This window comes from Pelophylax lessonae (assembly GCF_965119305.1).
Source record: "Pelophylax lessonae genome assembly, chromosome: 4".
NCBI classification, from domain to species: domain Eukaryota; kingdom Metazoa; phylum Chordata; class Amphibia; order Anura; family Ranidae; genus Pelophylax; species Pelophylax lessonae.
In genome coordinates this window covers 279,786,105-279,807,713 of record NC_138771.1, presented here as the reverse complement: position 1 = coordinate 279,807,713, position 21,609 = coordinate 279,786,105, and the positions used below count along the sequence as shown (strand labels likewise).

Here is a 21,609-nt window from a genome sequence, read left to right as displayed (position 1 = left end):
TCTCATCCACAGGAATAAGCTAGGCAGAAGATTTTGTTAAAAACACAAAACTTTGCATAGACACACCTACAGGGGACTGTCCCTCTGGTCCAATACCCCCGGCTAGCCTCATTCCCAATTCAGTTTGGTAGCAAGCAGTAGATAGTCCATGAACCCCAAAAGAGGGGCGGGGGCGGCGACTGTCAGAGGACTCAGAGAAAGGAATTTTACGGTAAGATTTTACAAAAATTCAGTTTTCTCTTACGTCCTCTGACAGTCGCCGCCCCTCATATAGTCTTCACCAATGGAATGTCCCAAAGCAGTGTAGACATGAGGGGTGGGAAACGCAACCGTCTCAAAGTAACGAAGCACCCAAGGTCAGATAAAGGAACCTTATCTGAACCAGAAATGTAACCCACTGGGCAACAGGAAAGCTCAACAGGAGCGAACAAACCCAGGAAGGTAAAATAACCAAAGGGGTAAAAAAAACCCCCACAGGAGGGGACAGGCTAAAAACGCCATGTCTCCCCCAAAGTACTGCCGCACACAGAACTTTGCGGCCAAAGGAGGCATCTGCCGATGCCGAAACATCAAGTTTGTAAAATCTGTAAGTGCCGGTTCACATATGTGCGGCTGCGGCGATCGCATATAATATCGGAGCGCACTGCTCCTTCATTATATGCGATCGGGTGTGCGGTGCGAATTCAGCCATACACTCTGTATGGCTAAATTCACAATGCACCCGCAGCAAAGATGCACAGGACCCTTTTTTTGAGCCGCATCAGGATCGGATCGCACAGTGGTTCACACTTGTGCGATCCGATCCTGTGCGAACTGTAAGATCGCACTGCGATATGCGATCAAACTGGGGGTGTTGTTAAGATTACATTGACACCCCCAGCGTATCGCAAATAGCAGTGTGAACTGCCAAGGGTGCGTTTGCGATGCGGGAACAGGCTGCAAATTCGCAGCCTTCCCACATCGCATAAGTGTGAACCGAGCCTCAAGGTGTACAGGGACGACCAGGTCACCGCACTGCACATCCGGGACACCGACGCCTGATGGCGAAAGGCCCAAAACGCACCCTCCGCTCCGAAGAATGACAGGGAAGGGCAGAACCCGATCCCTAGGCGAATAAGCCTGTACAATCGTCCATCTGAACCAGACAGGAACGGTTGCTGCAGACGCAGCCATACCGTTCCGAGACCCTCAGGAAGGGCAAAAAAGAGAATCCGACCTTCTGAAGGATTCAGTAGACGTCAGGTAACCCTGATCGCCCTGACAACATCCAAGGAATGCAAGGCAAAACTCCATAGGATGCGTAGGATTCGCACACAGCGAAAGCAAAACAAAGTCCTCATGGAGATGGACATCAGACACCACCTTCGGAAAGAAGGATTGATGAGGTCGCAAGACCACCTTATCCCTATGAACCACCAGGTAGGGGGAGCGGCAAGATAGGACCGCCAACTCCGACACACTGCAAGCAGATGCGATCACCACCAGAAAGGCAACTTTCCGTGACAGTGCAAGCAGAGGAATCTCCCGGATGTTCTCAAAGGGAAGACGTTGCAAAACGACAGAACCAAATTCAAGTCCCAAGGGGTTGAGGGCGCCCACAGAGGGGAACAAATGACGCACCCCTTGAATAAGGGCGCTGGAAAGAATGGCCAGTGCAGATAACTGACCCTCAACAGTGGGCAGTGCAAGACGTAGGTCCACACCAGATTGTAGGAAGGCTAACACCCTTGCCACCGAAAAGTAGTGAGGATGGAAACCCCACGATTCGCACCAGGCGAAGCAAGCCTTCCAGGTACGATAATAAATCTTACCGGACGAGGCCTCCCTAGCTCTAAGCAAGGTAGGAGTGACCTCCGACGAGAGACCCCGATCTCTCAAGATCTGGCTTTTAACAGTCACGTCGTTAAGGCCAGCGACTGTAAAGCAGGATGGAAGAACAGCCCCTGAGACAACAGGGCCTGCCATCGCGCACACAGTATCTGAAAACACCTCCGGGTATAGGGACCATTCCCCATGGTCTGGCGACTCCGATAGTCGGCCTGCCAGCGTTCCATACCCGGAATGTGAACTGCCGAAAGCGCAGAGACCCGCGTCTCGGCCCAAGGCAAAATCTCGGCCACTTCCTTGGCCGCCCGGGCACTCCTGGTGCCCCTTTGGTGATTGATGTACGCCACCGCAGTGGTGTAGTCCGCCTGCACCCGCACAGGGTGGCCCTGAAGACGATCCCTCCAACGGAGCAAACAGAGTCTGATCATTCTCAGTTCCCAGGCATGTAGCGGTAGGGAGGATTCCTCCTCCAACCAAGTGCCCTGGGCAGACAATTCGCCCAGAACGCCACCCCAACCCGACAGGCTGGCTACCGTGGCGAGTACCATTCAAAACAACGGCCGGAAGGATTTCCCTTCCATCAGAGCCGGAGACTGGAGCCACCACAGAAGGTCCGCTCTGGCCCAGTGACTCAAAGATATCCTCCTGTCCAATGACTGAGGATGCCCGTCCCACCTGGCTAGGATCTCCGCTTGCAGAAATTGCGTGTGGAACTGTGCAAATGGGACCGCCTCGAAGGCTGACACCATCAATCCTAGGGACCGCATGCGGGTCCTGAGTGATGAGGATTCGTTGTCCTTGAGGGACCTGACCTCGTTCAGCAGAGTCCGGAGTATGTCCTCCGGCAGGAAAACTCTCGCATGGGCGGACGTGGAATCGTTGTACACGAGTTTAAAGCAATCAGATGTGATAGACACTACCATCGCTGCTCTAAACTCAAAAACCAACCTTCCACCAATACAAAAAAAGTTTATATGTGATGCCCTTGGCCTGGCAATGGGCAATAACTATTTTTGGCACGATGGTAGCCACTACAACCAAATCAAGGGTGTGGCAATGGGTGCCAAATATGCATGTTTTAAATAAAGCGACATGTTTTGATTTACTGCACCATGAGAGTCTCTTTTCATTCCACCCATGTTTGCCACCTGATCCGAGCTATGCTCTAAAGGCTTGTTACTGGAACCTATTGTGTGACAGAGGAGCTGAGGATCGTGCATTGAGTTGGAGAAAATGTCTATGTGACCCCCTATAATCAAGGGGTCATATATTTCCGGTAAGGAGTACCTTACTAGATCACTGGGTGAAGTGTGGAGGTGAAGGCTTAATCTGCACTAACTATCAAGTCTCTGCTACATTGTGTGACACCAATGATATGTGGACTGGTTGATGCTGCATATGGAATGTTTGCACTTTATAATGTTGGGCACAGATTGATTGATGTTTTGAATTTGGATTGGTACTAATTATGAATTGTTGATCTAATATCTGCACAGGCACTTTATATTTATGTTTGAGCGCGACACTTTTCTTCTTTTAAACAATCTTAACAGGAGATCGTCCAGATATCCAAGGATAGCGATCCCCCGCGCCCGCAACAGGGCCAGAACAGGAGACAAAGCTTTGGTAAACACCCATGGAGCCGAAGCGAGACCAAAAGGTAACGCCACGAACTGATAGCGCTCCTCCGTGATTGCGAATCGGAGGTACCTCTGATGACCCTCGAATACAAGGATGTGTAGAAACGCAGCCTTGAGGTTGATTAAAGCCAGGAATCTCCCGGGCTCAGAGAGGCCACAACCGATCAGAGGGATTCCTTACGGAATTCTTGAACCCGCACAAAGCGGTTTAGAAACTTTAGGTCCAGAAGCGGACACACCTTGCCCTCCTTTCAGGGCACCGTGAACAGATTCGAGTAAGAACCCCCAAAAACCTGTCCCGATGTGACACCGGGACAATCACCCCTCGGGCGAGGAGAACCTGAGCCGCCCGTTGGAGATCTTGGAAATGATCTGGGGCCAATGAAGATTTGAGGGAAAGAATCTGTCTGCTGGGCGCGATCGAAAATTCGAACTTGTACCCCAACCGAATGAGTTCCTGAACCCATCTGTCCGGAATGGCGGACGGGGCTGCCGTGCCAGAGTGGGCGGCTATAGACCTGCCCGCCCAAGGCTTCTTCCGGCCACCAGAGGCCTTGAAGGATTCGCCCTTGTCATGTGCCTTAAAGGCATGAAAAGACCCTTGGTTAGGTTTAAAGGAAGGGTCCCGCTTACCGCGGAAAAACTTACCCTTGGACACATGGGGCAGCAGAGTGCTTCTACCCCCAGTGACCCCCTTCACCAACTCGTCCAGGGAGCCAAAAAGGCGATTCCCTGCATAAGGGATGTTAGACACCGTCTTCCTGGAAGCCTGGTCGGCCGACCAGCTCTACAGCCACACAAGGTGACAGATTATCACTGCAACAGCAAAGTGTAAGACTAAAGGGGCCTGATCCAAAGCCGCATCACACAGGCATAAAACCGCCTGAACAATTTGGTCCACCATCTCCAAAGTAGCAGGAGGGGCTGGCAAGAGAGTCCACCAGCCCATCCGCCGGGTCTCTAAGCACCGGACAAGCCTCCATGGGCATCAGAGTGGCCTTGTGTAATCTGGATACGTGTGGTCCACCTTAGGGCTCACAATCCAGTGCGAATCCATTGGAGACGCAAGGGGACAACAGTACGGAAACCGCTTAGGTACCACAAAGTTGCGCTTGAGATTGCGCCACTGTTTGTTTATCATTTCATGAAATTCGGCGTGACAGGGAAAAACCTGAACCGATTTCTGGTTTCTGCGGGTCCCAAAAGACGACCGCTTACCCTGCTGGAGGGGCTCATCCTCCAAATGCAGCGGTTCTTTTACAGAACAATGAGCGCAGCCATAGCAGCGCGATCACTGGCCGTCCTGGCGGGGGGAAAACTTCCTCCTCCTCCACTTCCCCCTCCCCCTCCAACTGAGACCCCTCAGGGGGGTACACTATCTGTGGCAACCATGACAGAATCTGAATCAGAGGAAGGTGAAGGCCTGGGCCTTCTTCTATAAGTGCGCTCAGACATTAGCAGATCCACCTTTGATGCGAAAATCGCAAATGCAGCAGTAAGGGAGCTGGGCACAGAGGATTCAGGAGTACCCGAACCCTCCACCAGAGCTAGGGGGAATTTGCTTTCCTGGGAATCCATTAAGAACACACTTAAAACTTCTATGGCGCTGGCCCTTTAAATCACGACAGCCGCGGATCGCACCGCTACCGCAATAGCGGAAGTAATAGCACAAGTTTGAAAAACTGCAGGAAAAAAGTAGCCAGCATGAAAAGTACCCAGAAGAAGCTTAAAAACCCCCAGAAGTATGTGCATACAGTTACCCACGCCGCAGGATCGATCAGAGAGTCTGAGGAGAGGAAGTGATGTCACTCTGCTAGAGGACTAGACTAAGGAAAAATGGTTGCCAATGAAAGTCTATGGGGAGGCTCTGGGTAAATGGCCGCCGAGCACATGTGAGAAAGGACCTTGCCCCAACAAAGATGGCGCCGAAAAGGGCGCGATTTTGCTACAGGGGAGGAGTGCTATTGCCCATACATGAAGCCAAGCAAGCAGCCCACACTAAAAATGGCGGCCCCGCGGTTTTCACCCGCAGCGGGCCCCACACACACGTCTGACACCCCAAAGTAGTTCAAACACCCACAGGGGAGAGGGACCCCCGCAACTCCCCCCGAGCGCGGCATAACCGCTACAGCGCCCCCAGAGGGACCGGGAGGGACACACGGGAGGTACACCGACAGACATGAGGGAACAACACAGACACCAAAAGAGACTGCCATTCCCAGCACAGAGGCCCCACAGAACCCCCCGACAGACAATGCCACAGTCAGAGGGGAAAATGGTACTCACTGACCAGCGATAGCGTGGGTGCCGCCGTGAGACGGGGAGCCTCCCACCCCGGGTGGGGGTACCGTCAGCCGAACAGGACGCTAGCTACACGCGGCGTACCGCAGTAGAGACATCCTAGCGAAGTGCCATTGTCCCTGATGACAGGGACAGGTCATTTGCGAGGCCTGGGCGTACGCATAGCCTGCTAAGGTTCTCTGTCCTGGGACACCAGGACAACCAGTCCGATTCCCAGCTCCGCAACGCTGTAGTCTACCGAAGTCTGACTAAGCGCAGGAACAAATAAAAAGCTACTAGTGCAAAGAAAAACACACTTAGCAGAAAATAAAATGTAATAAAACAGAGAAAAGGCTGAGACTGTAGCCCCAGCACAGGGAAGCCTGCCTACTCCGATCTAGGCAAAAGACAAACTGAATTGGGAATGAGGCTAGCCAGGGGTATTGGATCAGAGGGACAGCCCCCTGTAGGTGTGTCTATGCAAAGTTTTGTGTTTTTAACAAAATCTTCTGCCTAGCTTACTCCTGTGGATAAGAGGTCAATACCCGTTGGTGAAGACTATATGAGGGGCGGCGACTGTCAGAGGACGTAAGAGAAAGCAATAATATCTTTGCAGCGCAAGAATGTTTTTATAGACAAACAATGAACAGAATGCAGTTTATGAAAATAATAGCTACAGATTTTTTTTGAGATGCACACACATCTTAAAGAGTTTGTTACCCCAACATTTCATGTTCCTGATATGTGCCTGCTATACCATGTACTTGTATGAGAAAGTCTTCTATTCTCTTTGTATTGCTTCAAAGTCTTCTATTCTCTTTGTATTGCTTCCTTTATGTAAAATTCCTGGTGCTCCTGTTAGTCCCTCGGCTTTCCTATTATAAACTGTCCACACTAAACAGGAGAACACCATGTACAGTTCTCTAGCTGTGCTGGGAACTCAGCCTGCTCTCCCAATGATCAGACTTGTCCTGCTCCCCTCAGCTGCACAGCCATTCACTGGGAAGCTCAGTGTAATGCTGCTTCTCCTTCCCCCAGCTCCTATGCAGCTGAGAACAGGGAATGTGTTCACTTATAAAAAAAGGGAAAAAAGGTATTTATAGTGTTTTATTTATTTATTTATTTATATCTATGCAAAAATGTTTTAATTTTAATTTATATTTTAACCACTTCTGGACCGGAAGGTTTTACCCCCTTAATGACCATGCAATTTTTTGCGATACGGCACTGCGTTAATTTAACTGACAATTGCGCGGTTGTGCGACACTGTACCCAAATAAAATTGATGCCCTTTTTTTCCCCACAAATAGAGCTTTCTTTTGGTGGCATTTGATTACCTGTGTGATTTTTATTTTGTGCGCTATAAACAAAAACAAAAAAAAAAAAAAAAAAAAAAGAGCGACAATTCTGAAAAAAAAAACAATATATTTTTTACTTTCTGCTATAAAACATTCCCAACAAAAAAATATTTAAAAATCAAAATTTTTCATCATTTTAGGCCAATATGTATTCTGCTACGTATTTTTGATACAAAAAATCCTAATGAGTGTATATTGTTTTGCGCAAAAGTTATAGTGTCTACAAACTAGGGGAAAGATTTATGTCTTTTTTTTTTTTTTTTTACTAGTAATAGCAGTGGTCAGCGATTTTTAGCGGGACTGCGACATTGTGGCGAACAGATCGGACACCTAATTTACATTTTTGGGGAGACCGGAGACATTACTATAGTAATCAGTGCTAAAAATATGCACTGTTACTGTACTAATGACACTGGCAAGAAGGGGTTAACACTAGGGGCGAGCAAAGGGTTAAATGTGACCCTAGGGGGTGCTTTCTAACTGTGTGGGGGATGGGCTGGCTGGATGAACACAGAGACCTGTGTTCCTAAATAGGCAGAACACAGGATCCGTGTTCATCACTGACAGAACAGTGGTCTGCCGTGTTTACATTGGCAGGCCGCCATTCTGTCTCCTCTAGAAGCAATCGCGGGTGCACGGCGGACATCACTTCCGCCGGACCAGCTGAGTGGCTTCCCCTGTGGCCAATCGGCACGTGCCTGCAGCGGCGTGCGTGCGCCCCCACTAGCTGTCCGCGAAACGTTGTACAGGTACGTCGTCTCACGGGACAGAGCCGACCTGCTGCCATATAAGTACGGCGGCTGGTCGGCAAGTGGTTAAACTGAATGGGTTGATTTGCAAGGTGATCGTTTACAACCACTTTAATGCATTGAATGCATTAAGGTGAAAACCTTCTATCTCTTCAACCAGTTTAGAGCTGTAATGCTACCAGCAGAGGCCATTTTGAGTTTTATAAAGGCAGAAACCCCTTGTTTTATCACAAGTAAGGAAAAAAAAATCAAGCTCAATCATATTTGAATATAGGCTGTTATGATGTAACCATTTTCATTACCTGCTGTTTGGAAGATGGTTTCTTCTTTACATCGATAATTGAAGGATGTAGATTTTGTGTATTTGGTACTTCAAACCCTGGATTAATCTGAAAAAAGGAAATGGAAAAACAGGAAAGAGTCTTGTTAAAGATAAATAATAAAAACTAAGGTGACCAGCGCTATGGAATATGCAGTGAGTGTAGGTTGAAAGATCACGGTGTAAGCTGCCAACAACCAAACCCAAAAGGATAAAAGAATGAAATGTGTGCAAGCGGGGTTGTGAACGGCGCTACCGTGTTAAAAGCATAAATACATTTGGTGAGTAAATGTCATAAATAGTGGTATAAAAATCATAAGGAATATATACAAAATATATATATAAAATTAAAAGTGCTGAATGTGCTGTTTTTTAATAGGGTATAACTTATAAAGTGCACATGTGACTCATGGTTTTTCAAAAACCAGTTTTAGTGAGAGTACATACTCTGTGCCTTTAAAATTGCAAATAACAATTTGGGTTTGGTTGTTGGCAGCTTACACCGTGATCTTTCAACCTACACTCACTGCATATTCCATAGCGCTGGTCACCTTAGTTTTTATTATTCTCTGTGGTACCACTTGTGGTAACATCCAGACCTAGCTGCATAATGGAAATATTTAAATACATGACCTCCAGAGCAGTGAATGTAGAAGATATCTTTGATCAGGACATTATTATACAGAGACAAGATATGAAAGGTTCCTTCAAACAATTAAAACACAGTATGGAGAAGCAACTACGGGGTCTGGTGGGATATAGTATCCTTAGAAAAATACACTAAGGAAAGTATAGCACCAAGGAGATTAAGATGGGATATATCCCCTAATGACCATATATCTGACCCAGCCCTATTGGACCAATGGTATGCATTTTTTAATAAATGTGAAAAGGAACTACTTTTAATGATCATCAAGAGAAGGCAATTTAAACTCAAAAAGATAGAGAGCGCCATTGTACAGCTAAAAGAACAATTAGCCCCCTATGCAGACACAGCGGAATACAAGAACAAGGAGAAAGCACTCCAGGAGGCCATACAAAAATATGATAAAGCAATACAAGCCAAAAAACAAAAGAAATATAAAAGAGATGTTCTGGACTACAGAAACAGGGATGTATATAAATGGCAATCTGATGAAACATACAATGGACAGGGCACCAGTGTGGACCCTGTGAATTTGGATTCCAGAGAATCATCGGAAATGGGAGATGAAGATGAAGATGACTCGTGGATGGAAGTCGGGACACCTAGGACCCCCAGAACCCCCATGACACCAGTAACTGGAATTAGACACAATGGGGATAGATTTCCTGATGAACGTAGGGACAACACCCACGTCAGGAACCCAGGAACGGATAGAACACCAACCACCCCCTACAACAGAGTAGACACATATAACAGATTTTCTCCACTATACCAGTACCAGGATGAGTTTTATGAAAACAGAGGCCCACCCCCGAGAAACAGTTTTTTTTCCCAGAGGGAACAGAGGGAGACCCCCAAGAGGTGGCAGGGGACCCCAAGGACAACATGGCAACTGGAGGAACCAAGGCTGGTCACAGCCATGGAGACGAGAAAATCACCAAAGAGGTTTCAGAGGAACATACAGACCACAAGGGGGATACCACGTAAATTGGAGGGAAGATGGAAGAAGACCCCAACAGGAGAACTACAGAGGACCCCCCAGACAAGGAGATTTCGACCCACACAGGAGAGAGGAACCCCCAAGGTATTACGAGCATACAAGAAACGGAGACCAAGGGGCAAACGAGGGGGGGGGGCAAAGAAAAAGAAGAAGGAAATATAAGGAAAAGGGATCTTCAATCTGAGCAATGCAGTCTTCGATGAGGACGAATTGAAACTTCTAGATCTGGGGTTAAAATACGCACCGGACAAGAATTTAGATAAATTTGAAGCGTACATAGACCTTCAAAAATACATAAGGAAGATAAACATCAAAAAATTCTTTGAAATTAAGAAGAACATTGACCCCCTTCAGAGAAATGCTGAATTTAAACACACATCACTTAGGAACAAATCGGTCTTTGTATCGGTTTGTTGGTACCTCAGGCCAATAAGAAGTGGGACTTTTAAGGCAGGTATGGGGTATAAGATAAAGTACAAGCAAAAATTGCTAATAGTAACTAAATAATAATAATAATGATAATAATAATAAATGTTTAATTCTTAAAACATATGTACAGTGAAGTACAGTTGCGTGAAAGGGTTATAGACCCTTGTGAAGTTGTGTAATAGAAGGAGGGTTAGTGACATGTGCGAAATAGTGACTTTTGAGGGTATATCTCTGTCTGTTCCTGCTGTTAAGCTTGGATGGTTCAGATCAGAGGTGTCTCCTATATCCTACGCGTTTCGGCCTTTAATTGGGCCTTTTTCAAGGTTGATTGTCACTATTTCTGTTGATAAAATGCAGGTTTTTATTAAATATAAGTATCACCACTTTTTTTAAAAAATTAAATAATAGTGGTGAATTTTTCAAAAATAGTACATACATGTTGTTTTCTTTGAATCCTTTTGTGTTGAAATGGCTCCCTCTTTAGCACAGCGAGAACCATGCGGTTTCCTGAAAAATTATACGTGTATATATTTATGAGATACAGCTACAAGGTTGATAGTGGTTCTACAGGTGTGTAGTTGAACTTACATGGGCTGTGTCTCACACCTGGGGTAGATCATATGAATCTCCCCTGGTGGTTAGTTTTGATTCCGGTGTGTGTGAAACCGGTTCTGGGCAAGGATATCCTTGTGCCTTTAAATGGTACAGTTCTATATAAGACAGGTACATGTATAGGAAGATTTTATATCTGTGATGCAATGATGCAGTATACAGTATATAACATTTGGGTTTGTTTTTACCTTCATTATCACTTTGCAACAAGTGTTGTCCCATGCGGTTTCCAGCTGGGTCACACTTGAAAAGAAGGAGAAAAGACTCCTTCAGTAATGTATCTCCTTTTCAGGGTGGAGTAAGTGGTAAGGGTGGTGTTTCAAAACTTACAATTTTTCGTGCGCCGCTCTTGGTCCTCTCTCGTCCCCATTCAGTTGTGGAGTGAGAGAGGCAGAGGTTCCCCGGCCTTTTATCAGGCTCGCGCATGCGCTGTGAGCGCCGCACGTCTGAAACCAGATTACATACAGCTGGTGTGTGTCTCTGGTGCGCCTGCGTCCTATGGACGAGTGCGCTTCCAGTTTCCACCGCTGTTGCTCACTGGCGCGGCCGCCGACACGGAGAGGACACAGGTCACAGACTGGCAGAGTCTGAGGCGCCGATGTCGCTGGCTGTTACGTTGTGCCTGTAAAAAGCCCCTGGGAGGGAAAACAGTGAGAGATCCCCCCAGGGGCTTACCGTGCCGGGTGTGCTAAAAGTATGTGGAGATTTCTTCAACAAGGATTCAGTACAAGGCATAAGTGCATTATAATTTGCAAACAAGAGGTATATAAAGGAAAAAACAGGGGAGTACATTCCATGAAATTATTAGCAGTTTTAATAGCAGTGTAATGAAAAGTCAGGTATAAAGGGAAAGGAGGGGGAATTTTCCGGTTATATCCCCATTGGAAAAGAGTGGGGAAAGTCTGTCAGATCGGTCTTCTCAAAGCTTATGGAATCTAAAAAGGGACGGAATTCCGCATCTTCAATTCGTGTTTTTGATAAAAGATATAAGGTGTATATATATATATATACATCTTTGGACGAGTTTTTTTGTGAATGGATTGGATGATGTAAATGGAGGATGATTATAAGTATGGGGTGTGTCAATGATTGCTTCATTGAATTTTTTCCTTTTGGTAGCGAGATTTGTGTGGTTGATGTTTTTTGAACAAGAGTTTTTGTGAATGGACTTTCTCACAGTTTTATGATTTTTTCATTTTTTGATGAAGGTTTTTTATTCTAATCAGTTTTCCCTGATGAGAAACCTTCTAAAAAGGGGGCATAGCTTTCTGCTTCATTTAGGCCTGGAAAGGTGGTTGCGTTGAGACGTTTTATCCATCTCATCTCTAATTGAAGCAGGGTTTTGTTCCAATCACCCCCCCTCCTTGGGATGTGGATCCGTTCTAGGGCCATGAACGATATTTTTGGCATCTTATGGGCGTGTTTATAGGCCACGTGTCGACCCAGTGGTAGATGGAAATTGCACATTTCCATTGAATTTACGTGTTTGTTGATCCTCTTTCCGAATTCCTGTCTTGTCTTACCTATGTAGAATGCGTTACATTCGCATCTCATCATATACACCACGCCTTTAGTCCGACAATTGGTGAAGTGTTTGGGTTCAAAAGTTTCTCCATTCGGTAGAGTGGTTTTAGTGCATTTTTTTATGACTTTGCATTGGTCACATGACCCACATGGGTATGTGCCTTTTGTCTTGCATGGGTCTTTGCGTGAACCTTCTTTAAAGTCGCTATGAACTAGTCCTTGTTTGACAGATCCTGCTTTTCTGTACGTGATTGGCGGGTGGTCTGTGAGGAAGTCTTTCACTGTTGGGTCCTCTTTCAGAATTGCCCAATGTTTTTCCAAAATTGCTTTGATTTTTTTATTTTCGTTGGTGTATCTTAAAATGATTCGCGTTTTTTGGTCGGGTTGTTTGGGGTCCTGGGATGGTTTTTTAAATAGTAACTCTTGTCTTTCCTTGGAGTTGGCCTTGTTGTAGGCTTTCCTTAGTGAGGTTTTGGTGTAACCCCTTTCCAGCAGTCTTGTGGTGAGTGCATCAGCTTCTTTTTTGTATACTTCTTTTTTGGTGCAATTCCTTTTAATCCTTAAGTATTGACTGTAAGGTATGGCTTTTTTTAGTGGGGGTGGATGGAAGCTCGTGGCATGTAGAATTGAATTGCCTGCGGTTTCCTTCCTATAGAGTGCGGTTTGTATGCGTCCATCGTGTTCCTTGTGGATCCATGTGTCAAGGAATGGAACTTTTTTGTTACTGTAATTTAAGGTGAAATACATATTGTATGTGTTGTTGTTTAATGCGTTTTTTAGATCTTTGATTTGGTTTTCTGGTCCTGTCCACACTATCAGAATATCGTCTATGTATCTTTGCCATAGAAGTATGTTATCAGTTAGCCAGGCATTTTCTTCTTTGATGAGAAAGTCTTCTTCCCACTCTCCTAGATATAAATTGGCGTAGGTGGGGGCACAGCTTGTGCCCATCGCCACCCCGCAGGTTTGAAGGTAGTAGCGACCATCGAACGTAAAGAAATTCCGATTTAAGATGAATTCAAGCATAGTAATTATAAAGGTGTTAAATTTTTCATCCTGTGGGCTTAGCTGGTTGAGAGCATTCTTGATTGTTTCCAGTCCTTTATTGTGCGGTATATTGTTATACAAGGCCTCGACATCCACAGTGATAAGAAAGGAATCACTGGGGATGGTCATGTCGTTCATTATCTGTAACAGATGCATGGTGTCTCTAGTATAGGAGGTCAGTTTTGAGACATGTGGTTTTAGATATGCGTCAATCACTTTGCTTATGGCTTCGGTGATGTTGCCATTCCCAGATACTATTGGCCTCCCGGGTGGATCGATCGGGTTTTTGTGAATCTTTGGGAGTGAGTAGAAAGTTGGTGTCTTCGGGTGTCTTGATCGGATATAGTTCCAAAGTGTGGGGGAGATAGTTCCTTCAATTCCAGCTTTGTCAACTTTGGCATAAAATTCTTCTTTGTATTGTTCAATCATGATGGGCATGATTTGTTTATAACATTTTCGGTTGTTTAGAATTGTTTCACACATGTCTTTATACTTGGTGTTGTCCATCACGACAACATTCCCTCCTTTATCCGCAGGTTTGATGGTTATGTTTTCGTTGTCTTGTAACTCTCTTAGGGCTTTTCTTTGACTTTTGGTTAAGTTTTGTTTGTTTCTTGTCATGGTCATTTTTTCAAGGTCTTTCGTGGTTTCCCTGACAAACAGGGCTATGGCTGGGTTCTGGTTGATCGACGGGAATTTATGTGATTTTTTCTTAAACTGTGCGTTGATTTTTTCAACTATTGTTTTACTAGTATTAGTGGAGGTTGTGGTTTCTTCCTCATCGCTGTCAGTCCAACATTCTAGTCCCCCTTCTTCTAGGAGGAGGTTTAGGTCCCGTATAGCCCTGTATTCTGCCGCCGATAGTGCTGTTTGAGGTTCTGCTGTTTCGGGTTTCTTGCTGTACATAATTTTTTGTAATAGGTTCCTTGCAAAAAGGTTTACATCTTTTATGGCCTCAAACTTGTCTGCTGGTTTGTTGGGGCAGAAGGAGAGTCCTAATGTAAGGACTTCTATTTGTTCCTTGGTTAGTGTGTGTGAGGAGAGATTGATTATCGTGATGGTTTCTTTGTTCATTCCTGTGTTTGGTTGTTGGTGTGTTATTTTTCTTTCGTTTGTTTCCGCGCCTTCCCTAAAAAAGGTCCTTGTTTATTTGGAGGTTGCAGTCTCTGATTTTCCCGTTGAGATCTTGTGAAGATTTTATGAAGTTTTGCTGGTGGGTTGGTCTCCTCAGTCTCTTGTGCATTCTGTTCTGTGGTTTCATTATCCTCATCCGTGTTTTGTGGGTCTTCATTGGATCTTTCTGTTTCATATTGGTTTTCCCTTTGTTCTCTGTTTTTGGGTGGGAATCTTCTCCTCTGAGGGTTTGCCTCTGTTCCAGATGTGTAGGACGATGAGTCTGAGGAGATGTAATTTTGTGGGTTCTTTCTCTGTCCGGATGGTGCATTTTTCCTCTGGTTTTTGTTGTTGTTCCAGCGGTATGCTCTGTTTTGGCCAAATGCGTTCTTATCGCGCCAATACTTTTTCTCTTTCTTCCTTAGGATGTCCAGGCTGTGTTGTTCAATATGTGTTTTTAACTTTTTTTCTTGTTCCGAATATAGGGGGAGTGGTTTGAGGGGGGTCAACAGATCATATGTTTCTTTTATTTCTTCATCTAGATTTTTGAGTTGTCTTTCATACTCATTTTGTAGGAGTATCATCAGATTTTTTGAACATTCGTTGAGTATGGCCTCCCAGTCTTTTTTCATTTGTAGGGTGATATTATCCATAGTGGGAAAGATTTGTATTCTAAGTCCCACTGGGTTGATGTTTTCCTTTATGTAGCGTTGAAAAGATTTGATGTGCCAATACAAGGCTGATTTTCTTTCAAGATGTCTCCGTAGTGTATTAAAGAGTGCCGTGACGTCAGAATTCTGTTGTTCATTGCCCTGAAAGTCTTTTTGAATCCCGGTCATAAGGCTCTCCCACTCATTGCCAATTAGATTTCCGTTTGTCTCCTCCTCCATTTTGTCTTTATCCTTTTTAATCCAAAGACAATTATTATTCTTTGGGAAATTGGGTGTCTTTGGATTTTTTACACAGTGGGGTGTCGTTGATCAAATTCCTCTCTGTTGTTACTGCCCTTGGGCATACAGTTTGGAGAAGATCATTGTGTGATTCCACTTGTGTCTAATGAAATGCGATGTGATGGTAGTCCTGCTAATCGGCTACCATAGGTGAGTAGGGGAGGTGAGGTGTTATAGAGATCGTGAGGTTTTGGATGTGTTTTCCATCCGGGTAATAATGTAAAAGGGGTTTTTTGATCTCTATGACCCTATGTATAGTTGGGTTTGCCGTCGTCCCTGGTTGAGTATTGTATCGGTTTGTTGGTACCTCAGGCCAATAAGAAGTGGGACTTTTAAGGCAGGTATGGGGTATAAGATAAAGTACAAGCAAAAATTGCTAATAGTAACTAAATAATAATAATAATGATAATAATAATAAATGTTTAATTCTTAAAACATATGTACAGTGAAGTACAGTTGCGTGAAAGGGTTATAGACCCTTGTGAAGTTGTGTAATAGAAGGAGGGTTAGTGACATGTGCGAAATAGTGACTTTTGAGGGTATTTCTCTGTCTGTTCCTGCTGTTAAGCTTGGATGGTTCAGATCAGAGGTGTCTCCTATATCCTACGCGTTTCGGCCTTTAATTGGGCCTTTTTCAAGGTTGATTGTCACTATTTCTGTTGATAAAATGCAGGTTTTTATTAAATATAAGTATCACCACTTTTTTTAAAAAATTAAATAATAGTGGTGAATTTTTCAAAAATAGTACATACATGTTGTTTTCTTTGAATCCTTTTGTGTTGAAATGGCTCCCTCTTTAGCACAGCGAGAACCATGCGGTTTCCTGAAAAATTATACGTGTATATATTTATGAGATACAGCTACAAGGTTGATAGTGGTTCTACAGGTGTGTAGTTGAACTTACATGGGCTGTGTCTCATATCTGGAGTAGATCATATGAATCTCCCCTGGTGGTTAGTTTTGATTCCGGTGTGTGTGAAACCGGTTCTGGGCAAGGATATCCTTGTGCCTTTAAATGGTACAGTTCTATATAAGACAGGTACATGTATAGGAAGATTTTATATCTGTGATGCAATGATGCAGTATACAGTATATAACATTTGGGTTTGTTTTTACCTTCATTATCACTTTGCAACAAGTGTTGTCCCATGCGGTTTCCAGCTGGGTCACACTTGAAAAGAAGGAGAAAAGACTCCTTCAGTAATGTATCTCCTTTTCAGGGTGGAGTAAGTGGTAAGGGTAAGGGTGGTGTTTACAAATCGGTCTTTAACCCAAAGAATCCACACAATGAAAATCTAGAAGTTTTTAAACGAATGGTGGAGGAAGAAATTAGAGCCCTAAAAATCAAAAACAAAAAGGAAAAAGACATCTGGGACACCATCAGGAAGCTTGAAAAGAGAAAAGGTATTGTCATCAGACCTGCTGACAAAGGGGGAGGTCTGGTCATCTTAAACCAGAAGGACTACGAGGAAGAATTGGAACACCTCCTAAGCGCAGAAAACACATACAAAAAACTTCCGAGAGACCCCAAAGCGAAATTCATAAAGGACCTCAATATATATATCCAGAAGGGAAAGGACTTCGGAATATTGGATAAGAAAGAGGCCAAATACCTACAAATAGAAGCTGCCAGGACGCCCATAATATACTATCTACCAAAGATACACAAAAATGAAGAGAAACCCCCAGGTCGCCCAATAGTAAGTGGCATCAATTCGGTCCACTCCCGTTTGGGAGAATATTTGGACAAATTCCTGCAACCCTTGGTACCTAAAGGCAAGTCCTACCTTAGGGATAGCAAACAACTATTGTCGGATATTCAAAATTTAGATGTCACGGAAGAAGATTTTTTAGTAACCATCGACGTCAACTCATTGTATACGAATATAGCACAACAAGATGGCCTGGATAGCGTCGAATGGGCACTTTTTAAACAAACAGATTTAAAAAACGCACAAGTGCACTTTATTTTAGAAGGTCTCAAGATGGCTATGGAATCAAATTATTTTTGGCATAAGGGAAGGTATTATGCACAAACAAAAGGAGTGGCTATGGGGGCTAAATACGCCCCCAGCGTTGCAAACATATTCATGCAAAAAGGGGAGGAGGAGCAAGTCTTTAGTGTAGAAAGACCCAACCTCAGGTATTACCAAAGATACATCGATGACATCATCTTAGTATGGAGAGGCAACTTGGACTCACTACAAAACTTTTTTGATGAGATCAGCAGCAATGCCTATGGGATCACCTTCAAAGGAAATTGAGATAAACAAAAAATTGCGTTTTTAGACTTAGAATTATTTAAACATGACGGAAGACTGGCTAGTAAAACTTTTTTTAAGAAAACTGACAAAAATGGAAATATCCCTAACAGGAGCTGTCACCATCCACAATGGTTAGGAAATATTCCCAAGGGACAGTTGCTACGGATAAGGAGAAACTGCAGTAACCCTCAAGATTTTGACACTCAAGCGGACATGCTCATTCAGAGATTCGTAGAAAAGGGATATATAAAAAGAAAAACTTGGAACATTTAAAGAGAACAATAAGGAATATGGACAGAAAAGACCTTATTAAAGAAAATCCGAAAAGAGAAAACCAAAACAAACATGAGTTTGCGTTCATCACAGGATTCAATAGACAACACAAGGAAGTAGAGAAAATATTTAAAAATATTGGCCTATTCTCACTGCCGACAGAACACTCAAAAAGATTTTACCCAACAAACCTTCCTTTGTCTATAGAAGGGCACCAACACTAAAAGGATAAGGTGGTACACAACGTGGTTAATCCACCAAAAACCATTTCTTTACCCACCAGTATAAATGGTTTCTTTAGGTGCCGTAAATGTTTACCCTGTAGAAATAATCCAACTCAACAGAGACGAACCAACAATTTCAGATCACATACCACGGGTGCTTCATACAAAATAAAAGACACCATCACCTGTAATAGCACACATGTGACCTACGTCATTGAGTGCCCCTGCCACATGCAATATATTGGGAGGACCACCCGACCCTGTACGTCAGAATCAGGGAACACATAAAAAACATAAAAAAGGGGTTTGATAAACACAATTTGTCCAGGCACTTTAAAGAAAAACACTCAAAAGACCCATCAGGTCTGGTGTTCTATGGCATAGATAAAATAAAAGGGGATTGGAGAGGGGGAAATAAAAAAAGAATGGTGTCCAGAAACGAAACCAAGTGGATTTTTCTAATGAGATCTCTCCCCCCCGATGGATTAAACGTGGACATAGACCTGAATTGTTTTATCACAGATGTGTAAATTTTTAGATTTTTTTATTCCTTTTTAGTCCTTTCCAAGTTTTTACCCTTTTAATATAATATTTTGAAAGGATTTTTATATACGTAATTTTATATAAAGAAATTAATATTCATAAGGTATACGTTCTAAACCTTTGAGCACTAGTCAGTTTTCCGCAAAAAAAGTTCTAAAGTTTTAAAAAAACAAATCTTGCAATATTTTAAATTTTACCTTAAATAATTTTACTAAAATGGCTGCCATATTGTTATAGGAACAGACCATCCTCCCAGCCACATTTTTTACTTTTTTCTCACATACACCTTCCAAAAGGTGAAGATAAAAACACACCTTTACAAACATACCCTCTATTGAGGGACCGAACATATGAAAGGAATTTAAAATAAAAATCCAGCATAAGCCTTCTCATCCCACATCCTTTCTCCCTTTTTTCTTCCACTAACCGGAATAACTAATATTTACCAAAGTCCTTATGGTGCAAACCAAACTCTGCTATAACGGGGACCGATAACCATAATTATCCATGAAATAATGTCTTCTGAAGGTTTTCCCCCAAAAAATCCCTCTCAGAAATAAGAAGTGTCTATAACCTTAAATTTTCCACGTAGTGGAAAGCCCTTATAGCACCTCGATGGGAATTTGCATTTTTCCTCAATTTCCATTTTTATAATTTTCATATCCTGTTTTATTATTTGAACCTTCTCATCCAACATCCGTCATGTACATGATATAATAAAAGTTCTTCTTTGATGATTTTTATATATAAAAATTATTTTTATTACAATTTTCACATCCTATTTTTTATGTTTTATTATTTGAACCTTCTCATCCAACATCCGTCATGTACATGATGTAATAAAAGTTCTTCTTTGATGCACTTTTTTGCGCATCAAAAGTCCTTTTTTGATGCACTTTTTTGTTAGTAACCTACAAAAAATCTTTCCCCAGTCCCTAAATTAAAACTTTCTCTTCTGAGAAAAGACATTTACCAGTGTTTTAGTACTTTTTATTAAAAAAGATATTATAGTAGATAATATCGTCAATTACATGTTTTTAATTTTTTCACAATTTTAAAAGAATTTTTTTACAATTTTTTAACATTCTTACAGTTCTTATATTTTGTCACCAATAAAGTTTAATTTTTAATCGATATAGTGATCCGAACAGGCTGTCCCTGAAATGATGAATGAATAGCCTAACACTCCTACCATTGACAGCGAGGCGGGCATTGCATTGAGGCATAAGATGGCCTCGGTCCAGCTTCGGCTGTCAGCACCAATATGGCGGCGGGGGAGGCCGTGTTGTTGCTAGGAGATGGGATGCTATTTAATGGCCGGGAAGTTAGTACGTTGACGCCGCTCCAAGTAGACGTCTATCGACGAAACCGGTAGGGCGGAGTCTTCGACGTCATTACGTCATTTCCGGAGCCAGAGCCGTGGAACGCGAAAGCTTCCCGGCGTACACCACCACTGATCGAGGACAGCCTGATTCTTCCCTGTGAGTTACTATACGTTTTTTCAATACACGTTTGCAATATGGTACCAGGGGGTTCCCCTCTCTGTATTTTTCTTTGAGGACCACACTTCAGGAAATCAGAGGGAGTTAAGGAGCCTCTAGACGATATCCACTATAGAAAAGACTCACCAGGTTGTATATAGGGTGCGACACCTAGCGGCCACGCAGGTATCTGCAACCCAGATTTCTTCTGATTTACCCGCAAATTGCTTGCATTGAATGGCTTTAAAATCTATCTTTTCACTTTTGTTCACCAAAGCACAGAGGGTTTAAGATTTCTTTATTGTGCACAATCACTTTAAACCTGTCTTTTAAACAGGTCACTCCTTTAATGAAAAATAAAAAATCACCGTCTTGTCTTTAGTTTTGTGTCTTTTTTCTGCATCAGCACTCTGCACTTTGTTATTTGCAATTTTAAAAGGCACAGAGTATGTACTCTCACTAAGACTGGTTTTTGAAAAACCATGAGTCACATGTGCACTTTAGAAGTTATACCCTATTAAAAAACAGCACATTCAGCACTTTTAATTTTATATATATATTTTGTATATATTCCTTATGATTTTTATACCACTTGTTAAAGATAAACATTTCACATAAGAAACATTAGGTATATATTCACACGTAGGCACTTGTGGAAAAAACTGTAAAGCGAGGATGCTTTAAAAAATAATAAAATGAATAGTCTTTATTGATCAATTAACAACCTTCAAAGCGCAGAAAAATCATGTCAATATTTAGTGTGTACACCATTTGCCTTTAAAGTAGTTGTAAAACTCAGTAATCACATAAACCTATTTAAATTCATACATGTATGCACTTGCCAATAATTTATTTTCCGTCTTGGAAATGCAGGTCACGTGATCGCTTTTTATTTCAAAACGATTTACGGACCTGCGGGTGGGTGTGCACAAAGCTGGGCATTCACATCATTGCAGGAAGTGACGTTCGCCGCCTAATGTCAATGTTATCATGATAATGGTAATGAAATGCAATCTTACCCGATGGCATGATGTCACTTCCCCCTTTCCCCTGACGTTTCACAAAGAGGAGGAGGATCGGCTGGAGAAGCTGCCTTTGATCAAAGGGAGAGGGAGGAGCGAGGCCTGGATTTACACTGACCACGGAAGATACAGGCATGCTGTGCAACCGCACAGCGTACCTGTATCTAACAGCAGAATGACAGGGGGCATAAACTGACCATGCTAGCACGGGTCGGCTGCAATGATTAGCATGGTCAGTTTACTACCAGGAAGATGGGAACTGGCAGGGATCAACCTGGTAAAAGAGAAGCAGTCTGGGCAAAAATGCA

General features: G+C 43.2%; 1 protein-coding gene across 2 annotated transcripts in view; it reads right to left on the bottom strand.

Moving 5' to 3' along the window:
* Positions 1-21,609, bottom strand: part of POC1B (POC1 centriolar protein B) — a 308,058-nt gene that overhangs the window by 103,916 nt on the left and 182,533 nt on the right. For both annotated transcript variants that reach the window (XM_082252687.1, XM_082252686.1), the window contains one exon: positions 8,157-8,243. In XM_082252687.1, the coding sequence (XP_082108813.1) occupies positions 8,157-8,243 (87 nt within the window). The remainder of the gene's footprint in view (positions 1-8,156; positions 8,244-21,609) is intronic.